Source organism: Rhinolophus sinicus, chromosome 17 (assembly GCF_057876585.1).
Source record: "Rhinolophus sinicus isolate RSI-liver-muscle chromosome 17, RSI-T2T, whole genome shotgun sequence".
In the NCBI taxonomy this organism is placed as follows: domain Eukaryota; kingdom Metazoa; phylum Chordata; class Mammalia; order Chiroptera; family Rhinolophidae; genus Rhinolophus; species Rhinolophus sinicus.
The window spans coordinates 5,997,785-6,011,990 of record NC_142517.1 but is presented as its reverse complement, the minus strand read 5'-3'; the positions used below and the strand labels follow the sequence as shown (position 1 = coordinate 6,011,990).

The 14,206-nt window shown below is 44.5% G+C and overlaps 1 protein-coding gene across 11 annotated transcripts in view; it reads right to left on the bottom strand.

Moving 5' to 3' along the window:
• Positions 1-3,679: 3,679 nt before the first annotated feature.
• The window catches only part of ERG (ETS transcription factor ERG), a 253,703-nt gene continuing 243,176 nt past the window's right edge, over positions 3,680-14,206 (bottom strand). For all 11 annotated transcript variants that reach the window (XM_088794626.1, XM_074325300.2, XM_088794628.1 and 8 more), the window contains one exon: positions 3,680-5,595. In XM_088794626.1, coding sequence (XP_088650752.1) covers positions 5,075-5,595 — 521 coding nt within the window. In that variant the 3' untranslated portion in view covers positions 3,680-5,074. The remainder of the gene's footprint in view (positions 5,596-14,206) is intronic.

Sequence of the window (14,206 nt, the reverse complement as noted above, 5' to 3'; positions counted from 1 at the left end):
GGCTGCTTTCTAAATAAAGTCAAAAGAAAATTAAGTATTATGGAAAAGTTAGCATTAGCCTGTACGTTTTCAACATAAAGGCTTTCCGACTGGTCAGGGAAAGACCCTCAACCTTGTTTACAGATGTCCACACACTGCCAGTGAGAGACGGAGCCAGGGCACCCAGGTCTCCAGGTCTCCAGGGCCGCTGAGTCATGGCTGGCCTTTTGAGCCATGTGCATTTTAAGAAGGTTTGACTGGTCAGAGGATCCTAGAAAATGTACTTATCCACTGTGAGTGAGCAGAATTCTGATACGGTCCCCAAGATTCCCATCCCGTGGTGCACATGCCCTGCATAGTCTTCTCTCCTGGGTGTGAGCAGAACCTGTGAATATGACGGGTTGTAATACCCTGATTAGGTAATAGTCTATGACAAAATGAATTTTTCAAATGCAATTAAGGTCCTAACCTGTTGACTTGGGGTTAATAAAAGAGATTATCCTGGGTAGGCTTGGCTTACTCGGGCAAACTATGGGGACAGAGCCAGTTTCCAGGCTCTCGGCCTCACGTGGAAAGGTGCTGGCTCAGGTAATAAATGGCCATCACTGTGATTGGATGGCCATCAGCTGTGGCTAGTTGGCCATCAGCTGGAACCAGTGAGCCATTGGCCACTAATATAACTGCTGTGGCTACGCTAGCAGAAAATGGGGGCTAACAAGAAGATGGGGCTGAGCTAGCAGGCGCAGATTGCAGAGAAGCGGATGCCACCAGCGAGACTATAGTGGTATGACTCCCCTATCTATGGCTCCGTGGGCTCACCATATCCTGCGTTCTTACCTGAGGAGCGGGACCAGAGACCCCGCATGCCACCCTGCACGACACAAACCTTTAAAAGAAGTCAGAGAGATTCACAGTGGGAGTGAGTCTGCTGCTAGCCTTGAAGGAGACGCTGCCTTGCTGTGGAGAGGGCCATGTGGCGAGGACCTAGGTGGCCTCTAATTGTTGAGAGCGGTCCTTGGCTGACAGTTAGTAAGCAAATGGGACCTAAGTCCTCTAAGCACAAGGAATGGACTTCTGCCTACAATCAGTGAGCTTGGAAAAGGATCCCAGCCTCAGATGAGCTCACAGTCCTGGCTGACTTCTGGATTTCAGCCTGAGCCAAGGACCCAGCTACGTTGTGCCTGGACTCCTGACCCACGAAACTATAAGATGATAAGACATGTGTTGCTCCATGCTGAGCAGTTTGCGGTCATTTGTTACTCAGCAGTGGATAACTAATACACACAGGGGTCAGTTAACTGCAGCAAGGAGAGTTGCTCCAAGAGTATAACTCAGGATGACACGTCCAGAGTACACTGGTTTCCCTAATGATCAGTTTTCATGTGGCCACAGAAAACACTTTGTGGGACTGAGATTTCACCGTGGACATTCCACATGTGGACACATGCCATTGTTTCTTCCACTGCAGCTCTTCTCAACCTGAGCAGGTATCGGAATCACCTGGAAGGCTTGTGAGAGCTGGTGGCTGGGGCCCACCCCAGCGCTGTGGCTTCAGGTCTGGCAGGGTCGGTCTGGGGACCACACGCAGAGAACCACTGTTCCACGATAAATAAGGGGGTCCTTGTTTTTAGGTTGGTGCAAAAGTAATCGCGGTTTTCGCAATTATTTTTAACATTTTAAAACTGCCATTACTTGTGCACCAAACTAATAGTTTGAATACGTGATTTCTAGACCCAACTTTTTTCTCATTTGACATGAAAACACTTTCACAAGATTTTTTAAACCAAGGTTAAGATAAAGCGAAGGAACTGAACCTGATACACCTTTGATGAGCCCAAAGTGTTTTCTATGCTCTAATTATTATCCTAGAGCTGCTACTTGGGTGGACTGAGGAGGCACTCATTCAACCAGGCTTTTAAAAAACTACATTGTTCTTTTCCCACAGTTAAAGGTCCACTGGGGGGCCCGCATTTCCCATTTCCCATCACCATCCCAGCTCCTGAGCGTCAGCTGTCTGTGCAGCACCTAACATCCGAGGAGACGCCCTCCAGGCCATGCTCCCCAGGTGGCAGAGAGGGGCTTCGAAAGCTCTCCATCACCTCACCATGAACCCCTCCGAGACGTGATGAGGGCATCAGACTGGGAACAAAACCGAAGTCTCAGCTGAGGTGTGGAAATATGCAGGACTCCACTGAGGACCCTGAAGGCTATTTGAGAACAGAAGAGAGGACACATCCCCTGACAGCAGGAGTGAGACCCTGTGGGTGTTGTGAGCAGACGTGGGGAAAGCCAAGGAACGGGAGGGGCGGAGGGAGACAAAGGCTCCTCCTGGAATTAGGAATCTGAACTGGAGAGTGCTCTGGCATCAGATGCCGACAGGAGCAGAGTCAACGTTCTTTTAAGACATCATTTAAGAATGATTTATTTGGGGGCCTCAGCATTATGTCATCCAAAATGATCATGTCATCATAAAACTTGCTAATAATCTGGATGGGGTGGGTGTTGGAGAAGCTAACTGGAAACATCTGGTACAGTTGAATATGACCATCATATCTTGTTTTGATTATTTTGCTCACGAGACAACCTTGCAAGAGTGGAACTGAGTGATTATCTGAGTACATTTGTATTTTTATGCGGAGTATAGGTGTGCCTTGACTTTGTATTCCAAAATAAAAATGACTGCTCATTTCCATTAGAACAGCGTGGGTCACCCCAGCTGCCAGCTTGTATGCTTTTTTAAAATGTATTTTTATCCTCTGAGGAGATAGAGGCACTTTGTGGGCCTTTCCCAAGCTGCTGGAAAATGATTGATGCTGGGACTCCTTTCAATCCAAGTAAAGCAGAGTGTTTGAAGCTTTGGGGATCAGATCCTACCGACTCTAAGACCACAGCCAAAATATCTGTAGCACCAAGGTTTGGCAACTTCATTGAATCATAGCAAAACGATTACAAAGTACAAAACAAGCCCCCAAACAGCTCTGAAACAGGCCAATTCAGAGACTGAGGCTGAGAGTTTGCTTTGTGTTCACCCCTCTGACATTGCTTTGTGTTCACCCCTCAAACTGCCATCCCTTAGCCAAGGCTGGCAGCCTTGATGACCCAGACATGATGCCAAGGGAAATTGACTTTAGGTCATAGAAATAAACAGTGTCTGGTAACACGTCAGGCTTAGGGCTGGAGAAGCCCATTCCATGGCACCCAGATTATTATAGTGAGGAACGATGAAGGCCACGTCTACCTGGCAAGAGCCTCTGAAAGAGAAGGCAGGTGGAAAATGTAGAAGCTGTCCCTTGTGTCTTTAGAGTGAGGGTCCGCAGCTATCCATGACACTTTATTCACCACTGACAATCCAGTTTGCACTAAGAGCAACGGCTTGTTCAACATTCACCATGTTTTGTGACCAGGTGCAGGAAGTGAAGGTGATGTGTGACCAGGTGCTGATCTGGAGTGTCTCAATGACAACCTCACCCTGGGCATAAATCTGCGGGCCCCAGTGTGAAACCTCTGGAATAAGAGAGAGTGGGCAAGAAGGGCCTGCAGGAGCCAATGCTGTTTGGCTGCCAAACGTCCTCCTTGCTTGGCTCTCACTTACCCGAGTTCCTGGACAAAATCAAATTATAACACAAAACCCACAACATGCAGCGCAAGTTTCTATTAGGCAACTTTCGTCACTGAAAAAGTACGATTGCAGACTCCTGTGTAAATCTGATTTGCCATGCTAGGCCAAGCTTATTTTATTACATACATTCTGCATTCTAAGAACTAATAACTTCATATTGTAAACATTAAGCATACAGAGTTAAAATTCAAGGCCACATTATATCATTGATTGTCTCTTTTGTCGTGTATCTTTGGCTGGCCGAGATCAACTCGTAGTGTATAAATGCATAAGTTATATAATTATTATATAAAAAAAGGGGGGAAAAAAACATTGACTTGTATACTTCACTCTGACAAACGCACAGCGTTCGCGACTCGAAAGGAACACTGGAGCCCGCCTAACCCAAATGCCTAGGTGACGTCGGATGGTGACAGCCAGGACGGCTGTCTCTTACCTGACCCTGTGGAGAACAGAGCCCCCCACAAAATGATGAAGTCCTGAATGTTTCTTTTAAATATCAGACAATTCCAGTTAAAATTTTCTTTTGAAAAACAAACAAACAAACAACAACAAAAGAGATGCATGTTTTTGTGTCTGAATTCCACCACGTCCCCTTCCTCCATTCCGCTGTGTCCTTTCCTCATAACACTGGCTTTGGTATAACACTGATTGTAACGCCCTTCTAGTCTCCGTGACACATTCTCCAGAGTCCCACTTCTGTCCTAATTCAGCCTGTGCTGCTTGAGAAGCCTCTTCCCTGGTCCTTGCCACCTCCTCTTGCACGTCCTCCAGCCTTCGGTCCACAACCACACGCTCACCGTCCATACACGTTCTGAGTCCTACCATCCCCTCCTGTAATACTGTAAAGGGTTTGGAAACTTTGGGTCGTCAGGGCATCTTTGCAGTTTGAGAGAGCCGACAGCTCTCCACCAAATGGAATGAATCTGATTTCACCCAAAACAGCAAGTGCCGATGAGTTCTATGTCAACGTCTGTTGCACAGTCTCTTTTTTCTTCTTCCTTTTTTTTTTTTTTTTTTTTTGATATGTTTCTATTTTTCAATACAGGTAGTTTTCCTTAAAATGACATTATAAACAGTATGTTAGGTCAAGACTGTGTTGTCTGTATTGCTTTAGTTTAATCCCAGTTTGCATCAGCAGAATCCCAAATCCTACTCTAAAGTGTCCACACGTCTTAAGACCACTTTCTTTGGCACTTTGTCCTTATGACTTCATGCTTCTACTTACAATGTCTTTGACAAGGTTGGTCCACAGATTATATGTCCACATACGTTACATTTTTAGCATCCTCTTTTATTTCTGTAGTAATACTTGAGTAATTCCCTCCCGCTAAGAGTCTTTGGATCTCTTCCCTGGCTTCCTTCCCCAGCCCCAGTTCTCATTCCTCTGGAGGCACTTTTGACTGCTGTTCTCCAACAGAGTTTGTGGCAATTGATTGGTGACTGCATGTTGTTGGGAAAGGCCTTGCCCGGTCTTTAGTAGTAGGTGCCCAGATGAGAGGGCATATGGCTGGCCGGGAGCCTAGTGTTAGGGTAGATTCCTCCAGTGGGTGAATTCCAGTATGGGTTTGGGGCAGCAAAAAAACTGGACGATGTCACAGGCAGGGCAGGGGGGTGAGGAGCCACAAAGTTCATCTTCTGTGGGTGGGCGTGATAGGAGCCCATGTAAGGGAGGTCCGAGGGGTACTTGTAGAGAGATGATTCTGGAGGGTGGGGCTGGAGGGCCTGGGCGATACCGTGGAAGTCAAACTTGTAGGCGTAGCGCTTCCCGTGGACTTTGGTCATGATGTTTTTGTCATAGTAGTAACGGAGGGCACGGCTGAGTTTATCGTAGTTCATGTTGGGTTTGCTTTTCCGTTCCCCCCAACGCCGGGCAACCTCATCAGGGTCCGTCATCTTGAATTCCCCATTGGTGCCTTCCCAGGTGATGCAGTTGGAATTAGAGCTGTCTGACAGGAGCTCCAGGAGAAACTGCCAGAGCTGGATCTGTCCGCTCCCTAATGCGGAGGGAAAGGACATACAAGGCCAATGAGAACAGGTTCTGAATACAGATGTCCTTCCTTCAGTGACAGAAGTGGGTGCTGCTGGTGAGCCACCCAGATCCCCTTTCCCAGGCCTGTGCACCCATTCCTCAGCTGCTGGGGGTGTTGGCTGCTCTTGTTCCACAGCCCCCACCCCCACCCATTCTCCAGAGAACTGCCCCTTGGCCTAAGGGAGCTGCCTCACTCACCCCAGGTAGTTCTTAGCCAGACGGACCGAGGAAGGGTACCAGAGACCAGCCCCCTTGCCTCAAGGAGGTACCAACTCGTGATGCTTTCATGCTCCAGAAGCTGAGGCCCCAGCTTCCTTAGCTTTCCCCTGCCCTGTCCTGCCTCCTCACTCCTTCTCTCCCGAGAACATACCCTTAATTAATCCTGTGCACAAGTATGCTTATCCCAAACTCTGCATCAAGGAACCATGACCTAAGGCGATGGTCTTTTGTGACTATTGGGCTGGTCTACAGACCCCAGTCCTTTACAAAATGTACAGAATTCCTACAGTGCAAAGTTCAAGTTGCTTCCCTCCAGTTCTGACTTCCTTAGAAGGACAGCCAGGTCAAGTTGGTGTTTGCGGGCAGCGGATAGACTTATTTTTCCTATTTTGTGAGGTGGAATGTGCCGTTATGTTGATGGCAATAATGACTTAATATCATTTATGTTGGCTAGGTCACGTAAAATAATAAAAGTCAGATTTAGGAAATGAACTTCTAAAAAGTTTATGGAAAAAAATAGAGAATGGAAGTAAACACTGTTATTTCTAACATAACATTTTACTGGCACTCAGAAAGCAACTGTCAAAACTTTTCCTAGAACAGAATTAACCCACTCAAAATGAGGAAGTTTAGAAAAAACAGTTGGCTCTTTTTCAAAACCAGATCACCCATTTCCAGTATTTAGGCAAATGCCTCGTAAGGGAAATCCATGAGTTGCCCCTGCATTGCAATGCCAACTGTGCTCAGAAGAGTTTCCAAAAGAAAGAGTGTAACAATGAGCGACTGCAAGGCCCGCTGGGGAGGGAAAGAGGCTCCGGCTTAGTCCAGAAGATCTCACTTAACTGCCTGTGCACCGTCAGAATTTTCCTGACCCCACTGGAGGCACCTCCATGTGGCTTTTACGCTTTATTAAATTCAGAGACAAATCCAGGCACATCATTCTAGCCACTATGTTACAATACTTATCTATGATTTATGCTCCCTAAAGGAGTGAAGCATGTGAATATGGACAGTAACATTGGGTATAAGAAGCTACGATGTGTCCAATAGATATTAGACGCTTTGAAAATGGATAATAGGCAGGTCTTTCCTCCTAAACTCCAATTGCAGCACTGCCTCGGGCTTATTACCAAAAAGATGACCTTTTATTATACTATCAGTAAGAATCAATAGATGTGATAAAATGATTACAGTAACTTTAACTGGCAACTATTCAGGGAATGGATGTAATCTAAAAATCAATTATAAATTTGATTTTCACTAAATCCTTCCCACTGGCTGCCTATATAAATTGTCTAACTCATAAATCCTCCCTTTCTCCTTTCCACGTTTGCTACATGGAAATGGATATGTTTGTGAATTCATCCATACAATAGCATCGTGAGAAAGGTCAGCCTATTCTAAATGTGTTCTGGAAAATTATCATTTTCTGTCTAGCAACACATTTGAAATGTATTAACAGCTTGTAGTTCGTTACAATCGAAGCCTCTGCTTTTCGGAACCACATATTCAAACTGCTCTCAATCAAGTTTTGTTGCCCCCAACTTTTCATTAATATGCATATTAAAAAAATACAAAGAATGGCATGAGGAAACCATATGGTTTTAGTATATATATTGTAACCAAAGGATTAATACTTGAAAAAATTCCATATATGACCTGGGGATAGGGACAAACATGGAGGTTTGATTTATTGGTCTAACATATGCTTCAAGATAAACACACAGAATTGTTTGAAAGTAAATATTCACTGTCAGCCCCCACCTATAGAGAGAGCAATTCCACAGATTTTGTAAAAATACACAGACTTTCCTAAACACCTAAAATAATACTTAGTATTTATTCAAACCTTGGCATTGCCTCTTAGGAATTTGTCCCTCAGTCACTTCCTTTATAAACGTGTGTTAACAGAGAATGAGAGGATAAAAGTGGCCTCATCTCTCTCCTGATTCTGAAAACTAAAAAGTCAGGGATCTATATCCACGGCTGGAAACTCAGAGCTCAGAGAATGGATGGGCATTTCTCACTAGACCATTTCACCCATTAGCCTTTAAGACACGGGGGCTGAGGCTCTAAACATTTCCAGAGTCTATGGGCGTAAGGGATCTGTAAATAAAATGTATCAGCTTCCAAACCTGAGAACAAAACTGAAAATGCAAACTCAATTAATGCTTATAAATGTAACTTTATGTCAGTAGGGTCAGCCCTGCACAATAGCTCCTCCAGTGTAGTCACGGCCAGTCCTCACAACCAATCAATATGAGGGGCAATCCCTCCTACTGATGTGCAAACTGCAATCAAGGCTCAACTTCAACAGGAGGGCACACACAATCCACACAAGGGACACTCCTGGAGCACCTGGCTCAAGTGACCAGGGAGACTGCCCCACTGAGCCCCACAGGACACCTACTACATAAGGCCATACTACTTAGACCGGAAGACATAGCAGCCCAAACTAATACACAGAAACAAACACAGGGAGGCAGCCAAAATAGGGAGACAAAGAAACTTGTCCAAAATGAAAAAACAGAGCAAAACTGCAGAAAAAGAACTAAACAAAATAGAGACAAGCAATCTACCAGATGCAGAGTTCAAAACACTGCTTTATAAGAATGCTCAATGAACTTATGGGAAGAATAGAGGAACTCAGTGAGAACTTTAACAAAGAGATAGGAAACATAAAAATGGAGACAGAAAACATACAAAGGAACCAGTCAGAAATGAAGAACACAATAACTGAAATAAAGAATAGATGAGGGAATCAACAATAGATTAGATGAAGCAGAGGATCGAATCAGTGATTTGGAAAACAAGGTAGCAGAAAATACCCAATAAGAACTGCAAAAAGAAAAAAGAATCCAAAAAATGAGGATAGTTTAAGAAACCTCTGGGACAACATCAAGTGTACCAACATTCACATCATAGAGATACCAGAAGGAGAAGAGAGAGATCAAGGGATTGAGAACCTGTTTGAAGAAATAATGACAGAAAACTTCCCTAACCTGGCAAAGGAAATAGACATACAAGCGCAGGAAGCACACAGAGTCCCAAACAAGATAAGCCCAAAGAGGCCAACACCAAGACACATTATAATTAAAATGCCAAAGGTTAAAAACAAAGAGAGAATCTTAAAAGCAGCAAGAGAAAAGCAGTTAGTTACCTATAAGGGAGCTCATAAGACTGACAGCTGATTTCTCTACAGAAGCTTTGCAGGCACGCAGGCAGGAAATATTCAAATCGATGGAAAGCAGGACCCACAACCAAGATTGCACTACCCAGCAAAGCTATCATTTAGAATTGAAGGACAGATAAAAGAGCTTCCCACACAAGAAAAAGCTAAAGGAGTCCATCACCATCAAACCAGTATTACAAGAAATGCTAAAGGAATGATGGAGGAAGAGAGGGAGGTAGAAGGAGGGGAAGGGGAAGAAGGGAGGGAGGAGGAGAAGAAAAAATACAAATAATAAAATGACAATAACTACATACCTATCAATAATTACTTTAAATGTAAATGAATTAAGTGCTCCACTCAAAAGACAAAGAGTGGCTGAATGGATAAGAAAACACGACTCAAGTGTCTATCTATAGACGATTGGATAATGAAGATGTGATACACACACCCACACCGTGGAATATTATTCAGTCATAAAAAAGAATGAAATCACACCGTTGGTGACAACATAGATGGACCTAGAGGGTATTATGCTAAGTGAAATATATCAGACAGAGAAAGACAAATACCATATGATTTCACTTATATGTAGGATGTAGAATGTAAAAAACAAAATAAACGAACAAACAAAACAGAAACAAACTCACAGATACAGAAACAAACTGATGGTTGCCAGATGGGAGGGGAGCTAGGGGAATGGGTGAAAAAGGGGAAGGGATTAAGAAGTACAAATTGGTAGTTACAAAACCATCATGGGGATGTAAAGTACAGCATAGGGAATATAGTCAACAATGTTGTAATAACTATGTAGGTGAGCACTGGATTTATCGAGGTGATCACTTCATAAGTTATATAAATGCCTTAACACTATGTCGTACACCTGAAACTAAGATAATATTGTATGTCAACTGCAATTGAAAACTAAAAATTTAAAAAAATTTAAAAAAGCAAAAACAAAATAGACTTACAAAATCTTTTCCAGTTTTTTGTTTTTTTTTTTACAAATAAGACATCTTTGGATCTGCTTTAATAAATCTATTTTTAAGTGTGCTGTAAAAAAAGTAACATTACGTCAAGCTCATTAATTGTTAAATCTAATATTCATCAGAAAATCTACTGCATCCACAGCACAGAGCACATTTTCTCGCTGTGCGATAATTCTCAAGGATGCACCATGTTTGCTGAGAAGTCGCGCTCAATGGTAAATTAAATGAGTTACTCATGGCCACAGAAATTCAAAAGCAATCTAGTAAAACCTTATTTTCTGTCAAAGCAATAACGTTTACGGTGTAATAAAGGTGCACTTTAGGACAGGGGTTCCAAGACAAAGATACCTAAGGTTTAGGAAGCCCAAGAGTGACTTGGGTCACTCATGGGCTAACCTAACAAGTAAAAAGAGCAGCTCGTATAGACGGAATCCTCGTCACCTCCACCCCACCAGCATGGCCACCTCCACCCCTATTTCTTGGGTAAAACCCTTCACACCTATTTTTCCACTTTACCTCAACAACATCCTTGCAACACCGGTCAGGAGTAGCTAGTTTTGTGCTAGTTTTGTCTAGGGTAGGACTGGGCAGTGGTGGGGGAAAGGTGCAGGCTGCCCACCTACTGGCAAGCCCAGTGGGATGGATAGAGTGGGGCGAGGCCCAGAAGAGGAAAGTGGTCTCCTCATATGATTAAAAGAAGAGAAACATGGTAGCAAAGAGGTACAAACTGAGCAAAAAGGGCAAAACATCTCATTGGTTTATAAACCACAAAGAAAAGCAGAGCTGGGAGTGACTCAGCAGCTGTGGGTGAAGCAGGGTGAGTGCCCTGGGGCAGGACACTGCAGCTGCCAGCTGATGAAGGGACAGAGCCCTAAATAGCAGAGGGACCCAGCAAGCCGCATGGCGGTGCCTTGCTGGGGGTGCTGCAGAAAAACCCAGGAGCACAGCCTCCACCCTCATCAGGCTGAGCCTGGGCTCGGACAGGACTTGTAGGAGGGGCAGGGTGTATGGTGGCTGGAAGCACCACTTTGGCGTCAGCACTGCCACTTCTGGGACCCTGGGCAGCTCACCCAGCTCTCTGTGCCGTGGTGTCATCTGCAAAATGGGGGTGATGGTAAGAGAACTGTCTTGCAGGGTCACCGTGAGGTTGAACTCAGGTGAACACTCTTATCATGACTGGTTTGGGCTGAAAACCCTAGTTTAAAGAAAGGTACGCCCCTTGCCCAGAGCTGGGAGACAATCACTGAAAGCTTACTGTGAGCCAGGCACTGCTCTGAACATTTCACATGTGTTTATTTAATGCCTACCACTGCCCCCAAGGATCACGCGATTACTCATTGTAGAGATGAGAGCCCGGAGAGGTAGGGTGACTTATCTTGTCCAAGGTCAGTAAGGGCTGGAACCCTGTTCCAGGCGTTGACCTTGAATCACTGCACAAACCACTGCTTTCAGGCCTGGTTTCTGCACACACCACCAGAGTCCCCTGGAGTCCCTGGGCCTGGTGCTTTGTAGGTTCCCAGTGGAAGACTGGATGCTCCTACCTTCTAACAAACAGAAAACATCCCTAAAACTGGTCTCTGGTTTTTCACGAAACAGGATGCATTTCTATGCCCACCACGAAAGGCTATCCAGGTAGCATCAAGGGAAGCACTGGACATACTCAGAGAAAGGTCTTTCATGAAAAGGCAATTTCAGTTCATTCGAGAAGCCACATGAAATGCTCGGCCATTCTGGTGGGAATAAAGGAGCTGTGTCGCTTGTATCTGATCCATGACAAGATAATGCAGGGACACACTTTTCTCAGCAGGAGAAATGTGGGCTAAAGTGCACACCCAATGAATATTTGGGATGGAGAGATGTTGAGATGCTGACATCACCTGTGTATTTACACTGTCTGATGTCATCTTCCCATTTAAAATGATTAAAAAGAATTTGCACTGTGTAAAGAGCAAAGGCAATAATTTTAAGTGATGAAGGACTTATTTATCAGAGAACAGAATAAAGACTGAAACAGGAGGCAGCACTCTCATTAATAGAAAGATAAAACACAAGCTGGTATCAGGGAAGAGGTCATGCGAATACAACTGACACGGATGCAAGATAGATGGAGGGAAGGCCTCATTCATTACAAACCAAGTAAAATAAATCTTCATCTTCAGGTGAGAAGTTGATGCTGCCACCTTCCCCAGGCCCATTGAGAGGGGCAATCTTTCACTCACAGCGCTAGAGTCACTATTAGATACCAAGACATTTTCCCAGGCCCATAATGGTTTGCAATCTCCTCCAGGCTCTGCCCCAGGTTCCTCTACCTTTGTGGGCATCCCCAGCTGCTGGGCACAGTGTGCCACCATGAAACTTGGTGGACTGCTTAGGGGCCAGCCACTCTTTTTGGCCCCATTGTCCAACCAAGCCACACCTTTGAGCTGTGACAACATGCATAGACATAGTTCATTTGGCCGACTTGTGTGAGTGAAAAAACTACTTTGGTCTTGTTTGGCCCACTTGACACTTTCCTCCCCTTCATCCCTGATCTCGGACCCATCCTGTGCACCTAAACAGTTGTTAAACTGAGTGGCAATCCTTCCTTTCTTTTCTCTTGGGCCCCTTTCTCCAAGACCTCCCTCTTCCCCCGTGCTTACTCAGAAGCGACTTAGGGGAAGAAAATGAAAACAGACTTTGCAGACAGAGAGTCAGGGTTCAAATCTGGCCTCCCTTCTTTTTGGCTGTGTGACCCAGGAAAAGTTACCTAATTTCTCTGGACCTCGGAGTCCTGTTCTGTAGGGCAAAGACAATGACCTCCCAGGGCTTCTATGAGACAGGGCCACCAACGTAAGTGCTTGCTCAGGCATTGTATGGGGTTGGCAGTGATTTGAATGTTATCTCACATTATGTTAACTTTCCCAGTGTTTTAGATTCCATCCTTTTCCTCTTTCTAATCTACTCTGAACACGGCTGCCAGAGCAGTCTTCCTGAAGCTTGACTGATAATCAGCATCTTACACACAGTCACCACCATTTTTATTTGAATGACTACGGGGGCCACTGCAGATGGAAAGCTGACCGCAGGCATGAGAAGGAACCATCGACCCAGGTGGTCTCATAAGAGGACACAGCCTGAGGCTCCATGGTTTGGACATCATTGTAATTCCCTGGGTCCATTCCTCCACCAGAATACAAGCTCCTTGAAGGTCAAGGATGGTATCTCGGTATTCCTTGCATCTATTTATCCAACAAATAATTTCTCAGCACCTGGTCTAGGCCCTGTGTTAGAGCAGCAACAAAACAGGCCCTTCTAACTGCTCAGATGCTTAAAGAATATTTGCTGAATTCATTGACATTAACTAAAGTATACTGTCCAAGAGGGCGGACGCTCAATAATAACATTTCATGTTCTCAAAGTATAGATTCCCCGTGGGGATGTATGCTGGTTGAATCTGAATTTTTCTGTTTCCAACGCTATTTTGGCCTCAACATTTGGGAAATATACATTCCAGCTTGTACTTGCAAGATGCCTGTGACATCTTGGCATTTGAATTTGCTGTTGAGAATATGCAGCATGTACTATGGATTTCTGAAGCTGATCTGAATACAAACAAATAAAACAATTTGGTTGGCACTGAAATGTGATGTCAGGTGACAAAGCAAGGTACAGGTTACAAATGGGCCAATTAAGGACTGGCACTCTCTTCTAGTGTCTAAGTTGAGAAAACAGACCATTCATTGAAGATAATCCTAAATTTAAAATCTTATGGTTTTAATTAGTGTTCTCCTTTTTAAAATATGATTTTATCTGTTTGTAAGATGGGTTGGATTGTGTCCCCACCACCCCCAAATTCACCTGTTGGAGTCCTAACCCCCAGGCCCTCAGAATGTGACCTTATTTGGAAATAGGATCTTTACAGAAGTAATCGAGTTACAGAGAGGTTATTAGAGTGGGTCGTAATCCAACATGAATGACATCATTATAAAAAGGTGAATTTGGACACAGAGACACAGACAGAGGGATGACAAGGGCAGAAGATGACCATCTACAAGCCAAGGAAAGAGGTTTGGGACAGATCCTTCCTTCACGGCCCTCAGAAGGAACCAATCCTGCTGGCCCTTGACACCTTGATTTTGGACTTCCATCCTCCAGAGATAATAGGTGTCTGTTGTCTAAGCCCTGTCTGTGGTACTTTGTTATAGCAACCCTAGGACACT